At 40.7% G+C, this 19,507-nt stretch overlaps 1 protein-coding gene across 1 annotated transcript in view; it reads right to left on the bottom strand.

Annotated features, from left to right (window-relative positions):
- The window catches only part of Spg11 (SPG11 vesicle trafficking associated, spatacsin), a 100,322-nt gene that overhangs the window by 55,209 nt on the left and 25,606 nt on the right, over nucleotides 1-19,507 (bottom strand). The window contains exons 10-18 of the mRNA XM_045156991.1: nucleotides 18,898-19,073; nucleotides 16,688-16,864; nucleotides 15,555-15,626; nucleotides 14,470-14,597; nucleotides 14,004-14,179; nucleotides 12,400-12,610; nucleotides 8,392-8,595; nucleotides 6,148-6,254; nucleotides 878-1,023 (exon numbers count right to left, since the gene is read on the bottom strand). Of these exons, the coding sequence (XP_045012926.1) occupies nucleotides 878-1,023; nucleotides 6,148-6,254; nucleotides 8,392-8,595; nucleotides 12,400-12,610; nucleotides 14,004-14,179; nucleotides 14,470-14,597; nucleotides 15,555-15,626; nucleotides 16,688-16,864; nucleotides 18,898-19,073 (1,397 nt within the window). The remainder of the gene's footprint in view (nucleotides 1-877; nucleotides 1,024-6,147; nucleotides 6,255-8,391; nucleotides 8,596-12,399; nucleotides 12,611-14,003; nucleotides 14,180-14,469; nucleotides 14,598-15,554; nucleotides 15,627-16,687; nucleotides 16,865-18,897; nucleotides 19,074-19,507) is intronic.

The following is a 19,507-nucleotide window of genomic DNA, read 5'->3' as shown; positions in this document are numbered from 1 at the left end:
AACTCTCCAGTTCCTCATGTAAACTTCTGAGGGAAAGATTGCTGTTAGACATCTCATCTTCAATACTGTCTCACTGATGGTAGTTTAAGACTATCTCTTTGGGCTGGAGAGTTGTCTCAGCAGTTAAAAGTGCTTGCTTGCAAAACCTGATGGCCTGGGTTCGAGTCCCCAGTAGTCATGTAAAGCCAGATGCATGAAGTGGCACATGCTTCTGGAGTCCATTTGTAGCGGCTGGAGGCCCTGGCATGCCCATTCTGTCTATATATCTGCTTCTTTCTGTCTTTATCTCTCTCAAGTAAATAAATAAAATATATCTTAAAATAAATGAATTTTTTAAAAAATTTACATAAGTCTCTACAAATTATGCTTCATTTTAAAAAATCTTTTGCTGTTGTTTTGTTGTTTTATAAGTTAGGTTCTCATTCTGACCTGGAACTCACTCGGTAGTCTCAGGATAGCCTCAAACTCATTAAGATCCTCCCACCTCTACCACCTGTGTGCTGGGACTAAAGGCATGCGCCATTACACCTGGCTTTTTACCTTTAGTAAAGGTAAAATCGTAGATAAGAATTCCCAAGCCAGAAATCCAAAATACACTTGCTCCCAGAAGCAATCATACTCTTCTATCTTGGAAAACAAACCTGGAGTTATGGAAATCAGACTAAAGGAAAAAAATAATCCCTGTTCATGCATTAATTCTATTTCAACAGAGGATACAAACTCTTAAAAAATCACCTGTCTTATACTCATTAATCTAATGAAATATTTGAAAGCAATTATATTTTGATATCACCTGAGACCTAGATAATCCAGATTATTTGTGCTGAATTTAAAGCCAATCTCATTTTCTCACAATAGGTAGCAGTGCTGTCCGTACCTGGCTGACGCCCCCAGGCGCGTACATCGTGGTAGCCAGGGCCAGGAGGGTGTGCCCTTCCAGCAGCATGCTGCTTACACTGGCCTGATTGGTGGGAATCAAAATCTGAGCATTGGCAAGGCTAGCTTGGAAGATAAGTTTGGGATCTGGAAAATAAAACGGTATGTTTTCCTTCTTTAAAGGGATAAATACTAAATTAAGAGGTAAGTAAAACTGAGAAAGTATTTTTTAATTCATTCCACAGTAACAAGGACTCTCTAAGTTTAAAAGCAATAAAAAGACATCATAAGTTACAAAAAATAATTATCTTTATAAACATAAAGATCTTGAACAAAGAAACTTAACAGTAATAATGAATTAAGGGGAAAAATTACAACAAATGACAATTTTAAGAAGTAATGTCTCAACAAAGAGCTCATATAAAACAAGGACAAAAGTCCTGATGCTAACAGATAAAAGGACAAAAGGAATGGCTTGTTTACAAATAAGGAAAACAGAAATGCCCCAGTTCACTGGCAATGAGGAAGTATAACTACATATCACATACCATCATTAGAGTTGGTCAGGATGGACAGAACCTGGGAATTAGGGATGAAATGGCACAAGCCCACTGAACAGCAATCTAGCCTGTCAGTAAGAACCTTCAAAACACGGACAGCTTTGGCTCAGTAATTTTATAACCAGAAACCTATTCACTGGAAACAAAAGCCAACATTTTATGTAAAAAATATATTCAAGGGGCTGGAGAAATGGCTTAGTGGTTAAGGCACTTGCCTACAAAGCCAAAGGACCCAGGTTCAATTCCCCAGGACCCACGTAAGCCAGATGCACAAGATGGCACATGCATCTGGAGTTTGTTTGCAGCGGCTGGAGGCCCTGCCACAACCATCCCCCCCCCCCCCCGCACCTATTTCTCTCTCAAATAAATAAATAAATATATTCAAAACTAAGAGCCACAGAGTGGGTAGGACTATGCTGACTTTCATGACCCTTCAGTGAATACCCTAACCCCACTGATGAGGGTCTCCAGAGTAACAGGAGCCAGGGTGAGGGGATAAAAGAAAGTAGCCAGCTACCATTAATATAAAATCAAAATTAGTATTAAAAAATCAAAAAAGATATAAAGTGCAATATATATATATTTTTGAAAACTAATGCTAACAATGGAAAAAAATGAAAACAGGCTCAATGTCAAAAAAATAAAAAGAGAGCGAGAAGCCAGGTATGGTGGTGCTTGCTTTGAATCCAGTACTTGTGAGGTAGAGGTAAGAGGATTGCCGTGAGTTCAAGGCCATCATGAGAGTACATAGTGAATTTCAGGTCAGCCTGGGCTAGAATGACACCCTACTTTGAACCCCTCCCCCCCAAAAAAAAAAGAAAGAAAAGAGAAACAACAGTAAGTTAAGTAAGGGCCTATCCACTGGATGCCTAGTAATTATACTGACATTTAAGTCTCTAAGAGTGCAGGAAAGTTCAGTGTGCACATGTGTTTGCTGAGTGTGCGCAGCATGGTGTGCATCTGGGGTTCAGAAAACAACTTTGGGTGTCAGCCCTTGCCATCTATCTCACTTGAGGCAATTTTTGTTCATGGCTCCTTTCTCAAGCTTCTAACAGAATCTCCTCTCTCTTCTACTTGCCATGCATGCTGGGCTTACAAAGCCTACCACAGCTTCCAGCTGGCTTTTCAAAATATAAGTTGGGGCTGGAGAGATAACTCAGTGGTTAAGGCACTTGCCTGCAAAGACTAACAACCTGGATTCAATTCCCCAGTATCCAAGTAGAGCCAGATGCCCAGGGTGGCACATTCATCTGGAGTTCATGTGCAGTGGCTAGAAGCCCTGGTACAGCTATTTTCTCTCTTGCTGTTCCTCTACTTGCAAATAAATAGTTAATTAATTTTTTAAAAAAGTAAAGTCTGGGCCTGCTCCATGGGAGGGAATACATCCCTGATACTGAAAACTTAAAACAGGGGTAGTCATGAGCCCTAGGGGTGTAACGTCTGCTGATGTCTGGCTAAATGTATATACTATGCTTATCAAACTGCCCAGTAAGCACTTCTCTTAATGTTCATACCCATATATTAGTGCTACTCTCACTTTTGGTAGAGAATCTTCTTTTCAGATGGCAGTAACCTTGGGACAACTCAGAAGGTATCATAGTGCTGGAAAGAAGAGACTGGAGTACTGAGTAACATCTCAATCACACCTTCCAAGGCTCAGGGTCTAATGCGGAAGAGTTGGCGGAAAAAATGTAAGAGCCAAAGGAAGGGTAGGACTCCTTACAACATGCTCCCCACAGACACAAAATGGCCTGGATATCCATGACCTCACAGTGCCTGACACTACCTATACAAGACCATCATAATAGGAGGAAAAGATCATGACATCAAAATTAAAGAGAGACTGAGATGGGGAGGGGATATGATGGAGAATGGAGTTTCAAAGGGGAAAGTGGGGGAAGGGAAGGCATTACCATGGGATTTTTTTTATAATCATGGAAGTTGTTAATAAAAATTTGAAAAAAAGTAAGGTCTGGTGATCCAGACTCTGGCACTCAGAGTTGTGTGGTAAGCACCTTATCCACTGAGCTGTTTCCTCAGACTTAAGGGAAATGCCTATTATACAAAAAAAGCAGTATTTAAAAAACACCACATATGCAATAGTGGCAAACCCGTTATGGGGGAAACCAACAAGGCCCACTCCATGGGAGGGAATAGATGTCTGGTTCTGAAAACCTAATCAAAGCCTGTGGGAGAAGAGGTCATGAGCCCTAGGAGTGTAACTCCTGCTCTTGTCTGGCTAAATACATATATTATGCTCACCAAACTGCCCTGTAAACACTTTTCTTAACATTCATACCCATATTAGTGCTACTCCCACTTTTGGTTATAGAAGCCTCTCTTTTCAGATGGTGGTGACCTCTGGTATGATCCGAAAGGCACCATAGTGCTGAGAAGACGTGAAAGAGTAGTATTCAGCACTGGAATATCTCTACCATACATTCCAAGGCTTAGGGTCCATTGTACAAAGAGGTGGTGGAAAGAATGGAGGAGCCAAAGGAAGGGTAGGGCTGCTTACAACGCAATTGTTCAGACAGAAATTGGCCTCAATATCCATAACCTCACAGTGTCTAGAACTACCTTCACAAGACCCTCATAATAGGAGGAAAAGATGACATCAAAATAAAAGAGACTGGGCTACAGAGATGGCTTAACAGTTAAGGCACTTGCCTGTGAAGCCTAAGGACTCATGTTCTCTCCATGTAAGCCAGGCACACAGTGACACAAGCAAACAAGGTCACACGTATGCACAAAGGGGCTTATGCATCTGGAGTTCAATTTCAGTGGCTGAAGGCCCTGGCATGCCAATTCTCTCTTTCTCACATTAAAAAAAAAGGCCAGTCTGTTGGGCTTGCCTATAAATAAATAAATAAATAAACAAATAAATAAATAAATAAAAAGAGAGAGAGAGAGAGACTAATTGAGAGAGGGAGGAGATATGATGAAGAGTGGATTTGTGAAGGGGAAAGTGGGGTAGGGGAAAGAATAATCATAGTTTATTCTCTATAATTATGGAAGTTGTCAATAAAAAAAAAGTTTTCAAAGGGCTGGAGAGATGGCTTAGCAGTTAAGGTGCTTATCTACAAAGCCTAAGGACCCAGGTTTGATTATCCTGGCCCCACATAAGCCAGATACACATGGGAGCGCATGCATCTGGAGTTTGTCTGCAGTGGCTACAGGCCCTGGCACACCCATATTCTCTCTCTCCCCCTCTGTGCGTCTTTAATAAATAAATAAAGATGGACATGGTGACGCACACCTTTAATCCCAGCACTTGGGAGGCAAAGGTAGGATGTTCGCCATGAGTTCAAGGCCACTCTGAGACCACATAGTGGTTTCCAGGTCCAACTGAAATAGAGTGAGACCCTACCTCAAAAAACAAAACCAAAATAATAACAACAAATAAATAAAAATAAATCTTAAAAAAAATTAAAAACACATAGATAGCTCTTCTTGTATCCCTAGCACTTATAATAGTTTGTCACAAAGTAGGGGCTCAACAAATACTTGCTAGATGAATAAAGTGCAATGTAAAATAGGTATGAAAAGAAAGTACAAGGAAAACAACTACAATAAAATAATGAGCATATTACCAATGGTTACCTATAAGTGGTTATCGTCACATATACCCAGGCTATCCATCTATGGAGTTGTTACCTTGCTGACAGTTGTCTATAGATAGTTTCTGTATTGCTAATTAAATAAAATAAACTAAGCTGGAAGTCGTGGTACATGCCTACAATCCCACTACTTGTGAAGTGGACCAGGGGTTCAACATCACCCTCCACTATACAGGGAGTTCTAAGTCATCTAGGCTTTGTGAGACCCATCTCAAAAAACCAAAATATAAGGCTTAGCAGTTAAGGTGTTTGCCTGCAAAACCAAAGGACCCAGGTTCAATTCCCCAGGACCCATGGTAGCCAGATATACAAGATGGTGCATGTATCTGGAGTTCATTTGCAGTGGCTAGAGGCCCTGGTGTACCCATTCTCTCTCCCCCCCTCCCTCCTTCCCTCCCTCTCCCTCTTTCTGTCAAATAAATAAATAGATAAAATATTTTAAAAGCCACAGTGTAAATAAAACAGAAAATTAAAAAGAATGAAAGAAAGAAAAACAAAAAGAGACAACTGGATGTTGCATTCCTCCGTCTGGGTAATTACTAAGCCTATGTTTTCCCAGAATTCTGGGGTAACACTACCTGCATACCTTAGAAGTAACAAGGTTTTTTTCCTATCTGTAACTGGAGCAAACTCCATTTCCTATATATCAATCCCATCCAGAAATGAATTTCTTTTCTTTCCATTTGCAGCTCAGTGATAGAACATGTGCTTAGTGTGTGAAAGGCCCTGGGTTAAATCTCTAGCCCTGTAAATATATAAAACAGGCACCTTAAAAACAAACCTTGTAGAAATGGGTATCCACCTACGTGGGAGCAGAAACTCCCTTAAGATGGACTGATAGAATGACAGAAACAGGAAGCAGAAGTAGGAGAAGGGGATTTAACTATGGCATCGCAGCTCTAACTCTGGCTTTTCTTGGCAGAGCAGAGGCCAATATTTTTTGCTTTTCTCTTTCATAAGTAAAGTGTGAACCTGGATTACAGTCAGAGAGTCAACTATCCCAAATGATTTATGTAAAGAGTTCACAAATTCAGCATCATTCAACAGAGCCATCTAAGGAAAGGGTTCAACTAAACACAGCACATCCATACCTGTTAAGTTACTGGAAACTTGTCGACACTGAACTAAAAATTCAAACCAAGGATGAACATCATGTAATTCTTTCTTTTCCAAAAAAGCACAATTTCTAGGGCTGAGTCTGTATTAAGAAAAAAAAATCATCTATGGTTAATATATAGGATATAACAATTAGTTTACACAGCTGATAGCTAACATTAGAAAAGAATAATCTTGTCATAGCAGGCTAAGGTAGGAGGACTTTGAGCCCCACGCTGGCCTGGTCTACATTACATAGAAAGATGTTGTCAAAAAAAAAAAAAAAAAAAGTAAGGGGTGGTGGCACATGCCTTTGATCCCAGCACTTGGGGAGGCAGAGGTAGGAGGAACACCATGAGTTTGAGGCCACCCTGAGACTCCATAGTGAATTCCAGGTCAGCCTGGGCTAGAGTAAAACCCTACCTTGAAAACAAACAATAACAACAAAAACCCTGAAAGATAGCTCAGTAGAAGAGTATTTACTTAACATGTACAAGGCCTTGGGCTGAAAAAAAAGTAAACGCTTTTGCTCACACCTGTACATGCCTATAATCTCAGCACTGAGGAAGCAGAAACAGGAGAATTACCAAAGGTCTGGCCAGCCTGCGCTAAAGTAAACAATTAGCCACTAAAAAGCAACAAAAAAGGATCCTAGTATTAAAAAACACATATAGCACAAAAAAAATCCTTGTGTGTGTGTATAGGTGTGTGTGCGTGTGTGTATGTGTGCTTATTTGAGCCAGCCTCATGTAGCCCAGGCTGACCACAAATTCACTAAGTAGTCAAGGACGACCTAGAATTTCAGATCCTCCTGCCTCTGCCTCATAAGTTCTAGGATTAAAGGTGTGTGCCACCATGCCCAGCTTTTAACATTTTCTTTTCTTTTATTCATTTTCAAGCTTAAGGGATCTGAAAACCTTTACAGAGTTATAGAGCGACAACAACTGAGTTAAGGCTCAAAACAGGTACTTTGAAAATCTGGCTCTTAATTTGGTTTTTGTCACTGTGCTTTGGAGAAAACATTCCCATGTCTAAGTCTCAATGATACTAATGGAAAATACATTCTCTTTTCAAATTCCTAGTCTTCACTACCCAAAATTTTTAAAAAAGTTCTCTCTTAGGGCAGAAATGTATGTGCTACACCTTCCCCCCCAAAAGTAAACAGAACTAAACATGAATCTGTAACATACTAGTTGTATGCCTTAGGTATCCTTTCTGTGACAATGAAGTGAATAAATGCATGCAGGGCACTCAGCCTAGAGCCAAGAGTATATATGAGGGACCACACTCATTGCTGTTGCTACTGACCCAATAGCAATCAGCAATGGTCACAGGTAAGATTCTACAGTTTAATCTTAGGCAGGTATATACTGATAGACATCTATCTTCTAAATATGTTTTAGAGATAATCTAATATATCTTATAGTAACTATGAAATCAAAGTTGTTTAGCATTTTCCTAGTAATAAAAGTATCAAAAATTCCAACTTTGTAATCTTCCTCTCTTTTAAACTTGTTCAAGCATACTTTTCATTTTATTTATTCATTTTTTTTTGTACACAACATTGGTGATTGAACCCATGACTGCAAAGATAGGCAGGTGCTTTACCACTGATAGATACCCTGAGCCCCACCATTTTACTCTAATCTCAAGTCATGTGAAAGATTAACAAGATGCTGCAGAATTAATATCAACAAAGATCACACATGCATTTAGTTGCATATGGCACTGAAATAAAGATGTGACAAGTGTTAAAGAGGAAACATCTCAAAATCAGCACTCCTAGATGATTAATGTTTTCTCAAAATGCAGTTCAGGTAACCAGGTACAGTGGTGCATGCCTATGATCCCAGCACTGGAGAGGCAGAGGCAGGAAGATCAAGAGTTCAAGATCATCCTCACCTACATAGCAAGTTCAAGAATTCAAGGCCAGGACTGGAGGGCTGGCTTAGCAGTTAAGGCACTTGCCTACAAAGCCAAAGATCCCAGGTTTGATTTCCCAGGACCCACGTTAGCCTGATGCACAAGGGGGTGTACATGTCTGGAGTTTGTTTACAGTGGCTGGAGGCCCTGGTGTACCCATTCTCTCTTTCTCTCCCCCTCTTTCTGCCAAATAAATAAATTACATTAAATCATAAAAAAAGAATTCAAGGCCAGCATGGGCTACATGAGATCCTGTCTCAATAGCCCCTTCTGCAAAGAAGCAATTCAGAAATTGGAAAGAGAAAATGCAAACTCACTTGTAATAGTCAAGGTAGACGTAAAGAAGATGCTGCAGACTATGTTCCAAACAGTAGAGAATGAAGTGAGAGTGGAAATCCCAGCCTTCTTTAGACTTGTAGTTTTGAACAGGGAGGGCGTCCTGAATTATTCCCCCAACATGGCTCAGTCTTTGGAGGAAGACTTCAAAGTCTTCTAGTTCAGATGCAAGAAAAATCCCACTCCTATTGGGCAAGTTTTAGAGATAGTCAGTTAAAAAGCTGCCGAGATGAATGAGTGAGTAAAATGCTTCCTGTGCAAGCATGAGGATCCAAGTTTGGATCCTCAGAACTCATGTAAAAAGTCAGGCATGATGGTGTCCACATGTAATCCCAGAGCTGGGGAGACATGGATAGGGAATCCCTGGGGCTCACGGACTTGACAATCTAGCTATCTCTATTAGTGAGCTCTAAGCTCAGTGACAGATCTTGCCGAGAAGATGAAGGGTGACTGATCTAGTACAACACCCAACGTTAGCTTCTGGCCTTCACATGCACACACCTGCATGTCCCCACATACCTAACAACATGTATACAGGCACACACACATGCAAAAACTACAATAACAATACTAGGTTCAAAACAGACCAAATCATTTCCACTGTTTAAAGTTTCAACTACTTACTTAAAAGTATTTATAAGAGGGCTGGAGAGATGGTTTAACTGCTAAGGTGCTTGCTTGTGAAGCCTAAAGATCCAGGTTCTATTCTCCAGGTCCCACGAGAGCTAGATGCACAAGGTGGCACATGCATCTGGGATTTGTTTGCAATGGTTAGAGGCCTTGGAATGCCCATAGTCTCTCTCTCTGTCTCAATTTTTTTTTTTTCAAAAAGGGCTGGGGAGATGGCTTAGTGGTTAAGGTACTTGCCTGCAAGTTCTAAGGACCCAGGCTTGATTCTCCAGTACGCATGTTAGCCAGATGCACATGGTGGCGCATGTATTTAGAGTTCATTTGCAGTGGCTGCAGGCCCTGGCATGCCTATTCTCTCTCTCAAATAAGTAAATAAAAACTGTGTGTGTGTGTAGAGTCTTTTATTTCTTTCTTTCTTTCTTTCTTTCTTTCTTTTTTTTTTTTTTTTGAGGTAGGATCTCTAGCCAGGCTGACCTGGAATTCACTATGCAGTCTCAGGGTGGTGGCCTCACACTCTCAGCAATCCTCCTACCTCTGCCTCCTGAGTACTTTGATTAAAGGCATGCTCCACCATGCCCGGCTAAATATTTCCAAATATTACAAGGCCACCCTGAGAGTACATGGTGAATTCCAGGTCAGCCTGGGCTAGAATGAAGTTCTACCAAAAAAAAAAAAAAAAAGTGTGTGTGTGTGTGTGTGTGTGTGTGTGTGTGTGTGTGTGTGTGTGTAAATTTACTGCTAAATATATATACCATTCAATAGGACAGGGAAAACATATATGGAGCCTAAAGTAATACCATGTAACCAGCACCCATATTACAGAAAATTGTATTTTGGAAGCTTGAAGTACATTCTTCCCCACTTCATGATCCTGAATGAAGCTAACCACAATCCTGCCCTTACTTTTGTGATAGTATTCCCTCAGTTCTATTTATACTTTTATAATCCATGTATGCAACTTTAAATAGTGATTTTATCAATTTGAACTTTACATAAAAACAAAATATTAGGAATGTGTTATTCTCTACCCTATTTCTTCTACTCAGTATTGTACAATTTATGCACACACTGATATTCACGGATACAGCTCCTTTGTTTTCATGGTGATATACTATGTCACTATATGATTATATTTTTCCTAGATTTGGGGTAAAATAAAATTTTATTTCCATGATTCCAAATGTGAAAAACATCTTTTCCTATGTGCACTGGCCACCTGGGCTTCCTCTTTGTGAAATACCTAGGTGCTTATTATGTAAGTATTCCTGGATGCTCATCTGTCTGGGCTGCACAAGACCCCACAGTACTTTTGGGCTAATGTTCTGCTTCACTCTGTGGGAGGCCCTAACAGAAGACAAGAGTCAGAAAGAAGGGGAGACAGAGATAGCTGGGGTTTCTCCTACTGTGTGAATACAAGTTGACTGACACTCTACACCAAGGGCCATTACTCTTGCTAAGCAGTTCTCTTAGTTTCTGTAATTGTTCTTTCTTGCTGCTTGAGACATTTGGAAAGAATGCCTTACTCCTCCCAAGGTCATGGGGCCATAGCCTCTTCCAATATTTTATAGCTTAAATTTGACGTTTGGGTTTTTAAATCTATTTGAAAATGACTGAATGTAAATGATCAGGTAAGAATCCAATGCCATTTTACCTACATCGCTTATTCAGTTATCTCAAAATGTCCACTCTTTCCCCACTGTTCTGTAGTACAATCTCTGTCACACAGAAACTGAGCATACATCTATGGGTCTGTTTCTGCACCCTCTCTTCTGTTCAGCTGGTCTGCTTGTCTCTACCACTACCACTGTCTTAACTGTTGCAGCTTTAAAATAATTTTGCTAACTGTGAGGAGGGAGAAGTCCTTTTTTTCTGGTTCTTCTAGACATTCTGCATATCCATATAAACATTTGTTTTTGCTATTTTTAATTTTCGAGGTAGAGTCCCGCTCTAACCCAGGCTGACCTGGAATTCACTATGGAGTCTCTGGGTGGCCTTGAACTCACAGCAATCCTACCTCTGCCTCCCAAGAACTGGGATTAAAAGGCATGCGCCACTACACCCAACACATAAAAACATTTGAAATCAGCTTGTCATCATAATTTTTTTAAAGCTGGAATTTTTACTGAGATCATACTATACCTAAACAGGACTTTGAGAAGAAATGACAGCAGGATTTTCTTTCCTTTCTTTCTTTCTTTCTTTCTTTTTTTGATGGTACACACTTTTAATCTCAGCACTCAGAAGGTATAGGTAGAAGGATCACAGTGAATTTGAGGTCACCCTGAGATTACATAGTGAATTCCATGTCAGCCTGGGCTAGAGATCAAACAAACAAACAAACAAAAAAAGGTTCTCCCCACCCTCAAGGAGAGAGGGAGAAAAGAAAGAAAATAGAGAGAGAGAATGGATATGTCAGGGTTTCTTGTCACTGCAAGCAAACTCCAGATGTATACGCCATTGATCATTTGGCTATATGTGGGTACTGGAAAATCAAACCCAGGACATCAGACTTTGCAAGCAAGCGCCATATCCACCAGGCTATCTCTCCAGCCCACTGTACATGATTTTATGGGCCCAGGATACTTCTGCTACACCACTAAATGCAGATGATTTTACAACATTAGCAGTAAGATAGTACACTATAAACTTTATAACAGTACAAAACAATACTACATTAGATTTACTTATAAGTTTTCAAAGGCAAAATTTTAAAGGAAAAAAAAAAATTCATATGCACACACACTTCTTTTTGCAGCACTGGGATTCAGCATAGGGCCCCAAACATGCTAGGCAAGCATCCTATTTACTAAACCACATTCTCTTCTCATCACCACTGTGTGTGTGAGTGTGTGTGAGTGTGTGTGTGTGTGTGTGTGTGTGCGTGTGGAAGCCAGAAGACAATCCCAGATGTTTTTCCTCAAGTGATGTCTACCTTTTTTGAGATAAAAGTCTCTGACTAGCTTGGAATTTTACAAGGAGGGTTAGGCTAGACTGTCAACAAGCCTCCTCAGCACTGGAACTTCAAGAGTATACCATCAAACCTTTTTTTTTTTTCGAGGCAAGCCCAACAGACTGCTTTTTTATTTATTTTTTTAATGCAAACGTGAGAGAAATCGGTGCACCAGGGCCTCTAGCCATTGCAATCGAACTCCAGATGCACGTGCCCCCTCGTATGCATGTGAAACGGTGTGTGCTGGGTCACTGTGCACCTGGCCTACATGGGATCTGGAGAGTCTAACATGAGCCCTTAGGCTTCATAGGCAAGTGCCTTGACTGCTAAGCCATCTTTCCAGCCCTCATCATCATTTTGCTCTTACGTTTCCTCTTCCCACCAGAGATTAACTCAACAGTTCTAATACCTGGCCAGCTTGTTTAAGATTTCATTCCTCATGTAACTGTTGCAGCAAGTATTCTGATCAATAACATTGACAGTCAAAGGAGGCCATTTGTTCTGCTGAAGTGAAACAGCTTCCTGGTTTTGAAATTCTCCAGTCCACAAGGTAATGCTTAACCAATCATGACGGGCTGTGAGGTACCTCCAGAGGACTTCTGGGGAATATGACTTGTGTTCTATATGAAGAACAAAACACATTTTAGTTCATTTTTCATACATTTTGTCTATTTATCTATGAGAGAAAAAGAGGGAGAGGTAAAGAGAGAGAAGAGGCAGATAGAGAAAGAATGGGCATGCCAACATCTCCAGCCTCTGCAAATAAACTCAACACATGTGCCACCTTGTGCATCTGGCTTACATGGGTACTGTGGAATCAAATCTGGGTTTTAGACTTTATAGGCAATCACTTTAACCACTGAGCCATCTCTCTAGCCCCTGAACACATTATAAAACAGCAATAAATTATGGTCATTACATATAACTTAATCTAGAATTACTACCAAGTAAGTATAATGGTCTAGACATACTCATATATGAACTACTCAGGTTCACTGCTTCTTATACAGGTCTCCCCTTTTGCTTAATTCATACTATAATACTAGCTGGAGGAAGAGCTAACTGTTTCTCCTCACTAGTGGTTAAAGTGAAATAGGTACTAAAAACTGCATTTCATTTATCTGTCCAACCCTTTTTTCTCTCTTTGCTAGAAAAACTTACGTTATAATGGTAAACACAGATTCGATTCTGTGAATCGCTACTGCACATCATTGTTCATTATTTTCTAAAGCCAGGTATGAGTCCTGAGTTTACACAAGAAGGAATTTAAACACTACTTGTAACAACAAAGAATTATGCTTTGAAGCTAGGATGAGAACTTTTTTTTTTTAGTTTTTTGAGGTAGGGTCTCACTCTGGTCCAAGCTAACCTGGAATTAACTCTGTCATCTCAGGGTGGTCTTGAACTCATGGCAATCCTCCTACCTCTGCCTCCCGAGTGCTGGGATTAAAGGCATGCGCCACCACGCCCGGCTTAGAATGAGAACTTTTAAGTTTTGAAATATCCATTGAACCTATGACTTTTTCTTTCACTACCAATTATAAACCCATTACAAAAACTCTGAGCCTAAAAATAAACAAAAAATTTAAAAAAAAAAAAAGGGCTGGAGAGATAACTTAGTGGTTAAGTGCTTGCCTGTGAAGCCTAAGGACCCCGGTTCAAGGCTCGACTTCCCAGGACCCACGTTAGCCAGATGCACAAGGGGGCGCACATGTCTGGAGTTTGTTTGCAGTGGCTGGAGGCCCTGGCACGCCCATATTCATTTTCTCTCTCTTTCTCTCTCTCTCTCTCTGCTTCTTTCTCTCTCTGTCTATTGCTCTCAAATAAATAAATTAAAAAAAAAAACAACTCTGAGCCAAGCAAGAGGTCTTAATGTAATGACCTGTATTTTAAAGAAACTGGATGTTTCCCTAAAAAAGGATTTCTAAGATACAGACCTCAGTATATTCAAATACTACTGCACAACTTAATCTTCATTCAACATGCTCCTATTTTGTGTTCTCTCATACTTGCCTTCTGGATTTATCTTGGGGAGAAGTATGTGTTCTTGTGTGGGCTGATCCCACCATTGAGCCCAATTTAATGCAATTCTATGATCTTGTTTGTTTAATTCATCTTTATGATCATATTTGAGGAATGTGTCCACAACAGATTTGTGCTTGAAAAAATCTTGGTCCTTTATCCAATACCTAAAAACAGTGACATTGTATTTATTTGTTGTTTTTTTTTTTAAATTTTTTCAAGGAAAGAGCATTCCTACTTATCTGCTCAAGGGCTTCTCCTCTGGAGGAATATACAATTCTAATTGCAAATAGTGAAATGAAAGAAAGTTCCCAATTCCCTTCTTCAGACACAATTTCTATGTTCTTGGGGTAAACAGGCTTAGTTCTACGTAAGAAACTTGTGCTCACAGGTACTGCAAACTAAACATTACCTACAACATTCTTCCAATATCACCAAAGGTGACCAATGAGACTACCTGGGGAAGGGCTGGATCTGCATATTTTCTTGGAAATGTCCTGAATAAAACTTCTCAACTTGATGCACGAAGTCTATAGTCCTTTTCTCTTTTTCAGAAAAATAATTTTTTTCTTTTAAAATTTCAACCTTGAATAAAAAGTAATTAAAGTAATGACCTCATCAAAACCAAGAACATTTGTAAAACAAAATCATGAGACTAAATGCCATTTATTCCAGGGCTGGAATATAGCTTAATGGTAGAGTGCCTGGGTTTTATTCATAGTACCAGAGAAAGAGATAGAGAGAGCTTTGCTTCCCCCCCCCCCCCATGGTAGGGTCTTACTGTAGCCCAGGCTGACCTGGAATTCACTCTGTAGTCTCAAGGTGGCCTTGAACTCACGATGGCAATCCTCCTACCTCTGCCTCCCAAGTGCTGGGATTAAAGGTATGCACCACCACGCCTGGCTTAGATTCTGCATTTTTGAAGTTAATATCATCTTTAGTTTGTCATAAGTGCAAAATAGTCATTTAAAAAGGGCTGTCATAGCTGGGTGTGGTAGCACACACCTTTAATCCCAGCACTTGGGAGGAAGAGGTAGGAGGATTGCCTTGAGTTTGAGGCCACCCTAAGACAGGTCAGCCTGAGCTAGAGCAAGACCCTACCTCAGTAAAAGGAGGGGGGCTGTCATGTTTACTTCTTAGATGATGCCTGAATATTAAAATTATTTTTAAGTTTTTCTGTCAAATTTTTCACCAAGATTTTCCAAAATCTTTTTTTTTTTTTTTTTTTTCCCGAGATAGGGTTTTACTCCAGCCTGGGCTGACCTGGAATTTACTATGCAGTCTCAGGATGGCCTCAAACTCACAGCAATCCTTCTACTTTGCCTCTTGAGTGCTGGATTAAAGGTGTGCACCACCACGTACAGCCCAGACTTTCTAAAATCTATAAAGTACAAACTGCAGCAGCATGGTGGTGAGTGTCTGCAATGCCAGCACTCAAGAAGCTGAAGCAGCAAGATCATGAGCTGCAGACCCGATGGGTTCCACTGCAAGACTCTACTGCAAAATCAAATATGTGAACTGCACAGTCCCAGCTGTACCTACCAAAAAGTCCCGTATAGTTTTATCAGTTGTATAGAAGCAAATCTTGCGCAACTGATTTTTCACATCAAAGCCCTAGAGCAAATAGAAAAAAAAAAACTTAGATTTTGTAATGAGACAGACTATTTGAACATAAATGTTAGGTACAGAATTCTTCTATTACAGACATGTACCCTGTTACAATACCACACCCCCTGTGCTTTTGTGAATATCATTCTTCCACATCAATTTTTATGTATTTACTGCTTATCCCTAAAGTGCTTGTGCATTCTGCAAAGGCAAACCACAGAACAATCTAAAGTAATAGTACCCTACCACAGAACTAAGACTACAACTAAGGGACTTGGCTGAAAACAAGGGTGGATGGAAACAATGAGCCCTTGCACAGTTCACTCCTCTGCACTTTCAGAACCTGACCATGGGCAAGACTCAACGAAGCAGATTAGAGCCAAACCTCAGGATAGCCCAGGAGCCCTACTTCTAGGAGTTCTCTTCTAAAATGAAGCAAAATAAGGGATCATGAAGCCCCAAGCAAAAGCATACTCCACCAAAATGTTCAAATGGAGATAGATGGAATCACGTAAGTAATACAGAATGTCCTCCAACAAATAATGAGGCCCTCATGCATGAAATTACATGTGAAGTCTCTTATGGAAAACATTGTCTCACAGACTTAGGGTGTGGTGGTGTATGTTTGCAATCCCAGCACCTGGGAGGATGAGGAAAGAAGAGGGTCAGCTCAATGTCACACTGGGCTACAGAGGGGGAGGCAAGGGAAACACCAGCTGTGGTGACTCATGTCTATAATCCCAAATACTCTGGAGATTGAGACAGGAGGCAAGAGCTACTTAGTAAGTCCTGTGTCATCATGGGTTACACAGTGAGACCCTGTCTAAAACAAAAAGGAAAAGGAAGCCGTGCGTGCTAGTGCACGCCTTTAATCCCAGCACTCGGAAGACAGGTAGGGGGATTGCTGTGAGTTCGAGGCCACCCTGAGACTACATAGTGAATTCCAGGTCAGCCTGCGCTAGAGTGAGATCCAACCTTGAAAAATGAAAAAAATAAAAAAGGAAAGGGAAGGAAGATCTTCGTACACACCAGACTTGAGGATCACACAAATGGATTATGCCACTCACCATATTCTTTAGTAGTTCAGAGGCTGGCTTTATATTGTTCTTTTTTAAACTGTCAAAGACCAGATCTAGGCCTATCCTGGTCAGCTCCTCAAGCCTATGAGCAGGATGACCACTGGTCCTGAAGAAGGCTTGTGCCTCAGGTATTTTGTTATCTAAAACAGCACTGGCAATAACTTCCTAGGGAAAAGAACAATGTTGTTAGGTTCCTTTTATCTATTTTCTCTCTGTCTTTTTGCTTATTATAATTATCAGTGTGCAGCTTATACATGTACACCTACTAAGAGACCTTCATTGAAAACTGACTTCTGGATTTGAGGCAAGGCACAGGGATATGAAACTGACTAGAACAGAGCCACTGACTAGAGCTCAAAGCCTAGTGCAGAACACACAAACACTGATAAGGAGGCCATGGGGGCTAAGGAAGGTGAGAAGACCCACACATGCAAAGGAAGGCTAACTAAAAGGTGGTGGCGGCTTCTGAGTAGAGGGAGCTGTGAAGCAACAGAATTAGAGAGCAGTAAGAAAAGCAGAGGCTCCATCACCAAGGGCTGTGGGGGGGGGGGAGTGATGGTAGGGATGGAGGGGTATAGGCACTCTCTACCCTGAGATGTACGTGGAACCACTGGAAACCCCTTCCATAACAAGGACCCTCCTTTACATTATTACATATGTATTTTAGGAAAAACGGTTAGGAAGCAGCATGGAGAATGGACTGAAAGGTATTCAAGACCACAATCCGGAGATAATGGAAGGTTACTTCAAAACCAGGAGCCAGTCTGAAGGTCAACGTCCCAGGCAGAACAGAAAGGAGACATTCTGAACCTGGGGCATTCAAGAGATTTTAAGATACATCACTTGCACACATTCCCAGACCTGGTTTTGGAGACAGAACCCACAGTTTTCATCTCAGTAAACTGTGAATCCCCATTCCCAACACACACACACAGGGGCCCAGGAGATGACTCAGTGGTTTAAGGTACTTGCAAAGCTTGCCAGTTTGGGTTCAATTTCTAAGCCACCAAAAAAATCTGAAAAGGGAATTCATTTGCAGAGGCAAGAGACCCTGGTACGCCTCCCTGACACACATAAACACATGTTCAAAGAAATAAACAAAAATTTAAACACACACAGATAGGTGTGGCAGAGTAGGGAAGGCAGAGGTAGGAGGATTACTATGAGTTTGAGGCCAGCCTGAAACTACATAGTGAACTCCAAGTCAGCCTGGGCTAGAGTGAGACTCTACCTCGACAAAAAAACCACACACACACACACACACACACACACACACACACACACACACACAGTTTCTGCCTGAAAAAGAAAAAAAAAATCAGTTGACTTTGAGGAAATAAAGAGCAGAGGACCACCGATAAATCCTTGAAAACATTAAAGGGAGGCCGGGCATGGTGGCGGACACCTTTAATCCCAGCACTCAGGAGGCAGAGGTAGGAGGATTGCCGTGAGTTTGAGGCCACCCTGAGACTCCACAGTGAATTCCAGGTCAGCCTGGGCTAGAGTGAGACTGCCTTGAAAAACCAAAAGAGAAAAAACAAAACAAACTAACAACAACAACAAAAAAAAAAAACATTAAAGGGCCAGGCATGGTAGTGCATGTCTTTAATCCCAGCACTTGGGAGGCAAGCTGGAGGATCACTGTGAGTTCAAAGCCATCCCGAGACTACATAATGAATTCCAGGTCAGGTCAGTCTGAGCTCAAGTGAAACCCTACCTCAAAAAAAAAAAAAAAAAAAGAAAAGAAAAAGGAAACGATTAAAGGGAAGAACACAGGAAGATAAATCTATGAAGAAGTCAGGAAAAAGCAAATAAAAAATAGCAAGAAAAGTAATTTTGGTAGCCGGGCATAGTGGCACACACCTTTAATCCCAGCACTTGAGAAGCAGAGGTAGGTGGATCACCATGAGTTCAAGACCACCCTGAGACTACATAGTGAATTCCAGGTCAACCTGGGCTGGAGTGAGACCCTACCTTAAAAAAAAACTTGCAATAGGAGAATCTAATTATGTTCTTAACTGAATAACAGAATCTATAGTCATACATTTGCAGTCATACTTAGAAATCCCAGAACCAATAAGATCTAAGCCCTGGCCAAAGATTATAAATCACAAGTGCACAGATTCTAAATTCTATTTCTTCTATTTTTTTTTTCTCAGATTCTCTGAGTCTTCCGAAAGAAAGCTGACTTGTATTACCTCCACGCTGAGTTCTCTCCATAGTTCACTCTCCTTTACCACAGGGACATTTCCATTGTCATCATGCTGATCTACAGCATCTGTCGGCTTCCACGGAAACTTTATCATGAAAGTTCGAAGCTCATTAATGTAGCTGGTCAAAATGTCTACTCCTTTCTGCAGATGATCATCTAACTCTGTGCAAAACACAAAAGCACCAATTTGCGTGTGTGTATGCATGTACAATTCATTTGTGTGTATGTATGGATATGTAAATAGAGGTGGAAGGGAGGAAAAAGGGAAGACAAGGAATTCTAGAGAATGCCAAATTCCAAACTGAGTATTTTCCAATGATCCATCTGAGGTTTTTTCCTAACTGCAAGTAGCTGTGTAGAATGTAATCCTAGTCACAGTCTTCACAATGATTCCAATCGGTCTTTCTGTCAACCTGCCTCATTTGAAAACCGATTTTACTCATCAATTTCACTTATCTTTAGCGAATGGCCCTCCACTGCTTCTGCTCTTTCACACACCAGCAGAATTGATAGCCCTGCTGTATCACAGAAATAGTATAATCACCCCTTCTGTTGGGAGCTATGAACCAAACCTCGGCCATGTTAACAGAAACCGC

Source organism: Jaculus jaculus, chromosome 8 (assembly GCF_020740685.1).
Source record: "Jaculus jaculus isolate mJacJac1 chromosome 8, mJacJac1.mat.Y.cur, whole genome shotgun sequence".
Taxonomy (NCBI): Eukaryota; Metazoa; Chordata; class Mammalia; order Rodentia; family Dipodidae; genus Jaculus; species Jaculus jaculus.
This window is presented reverse-complemented; position numbering and strand designations above follow the sequence as displayed.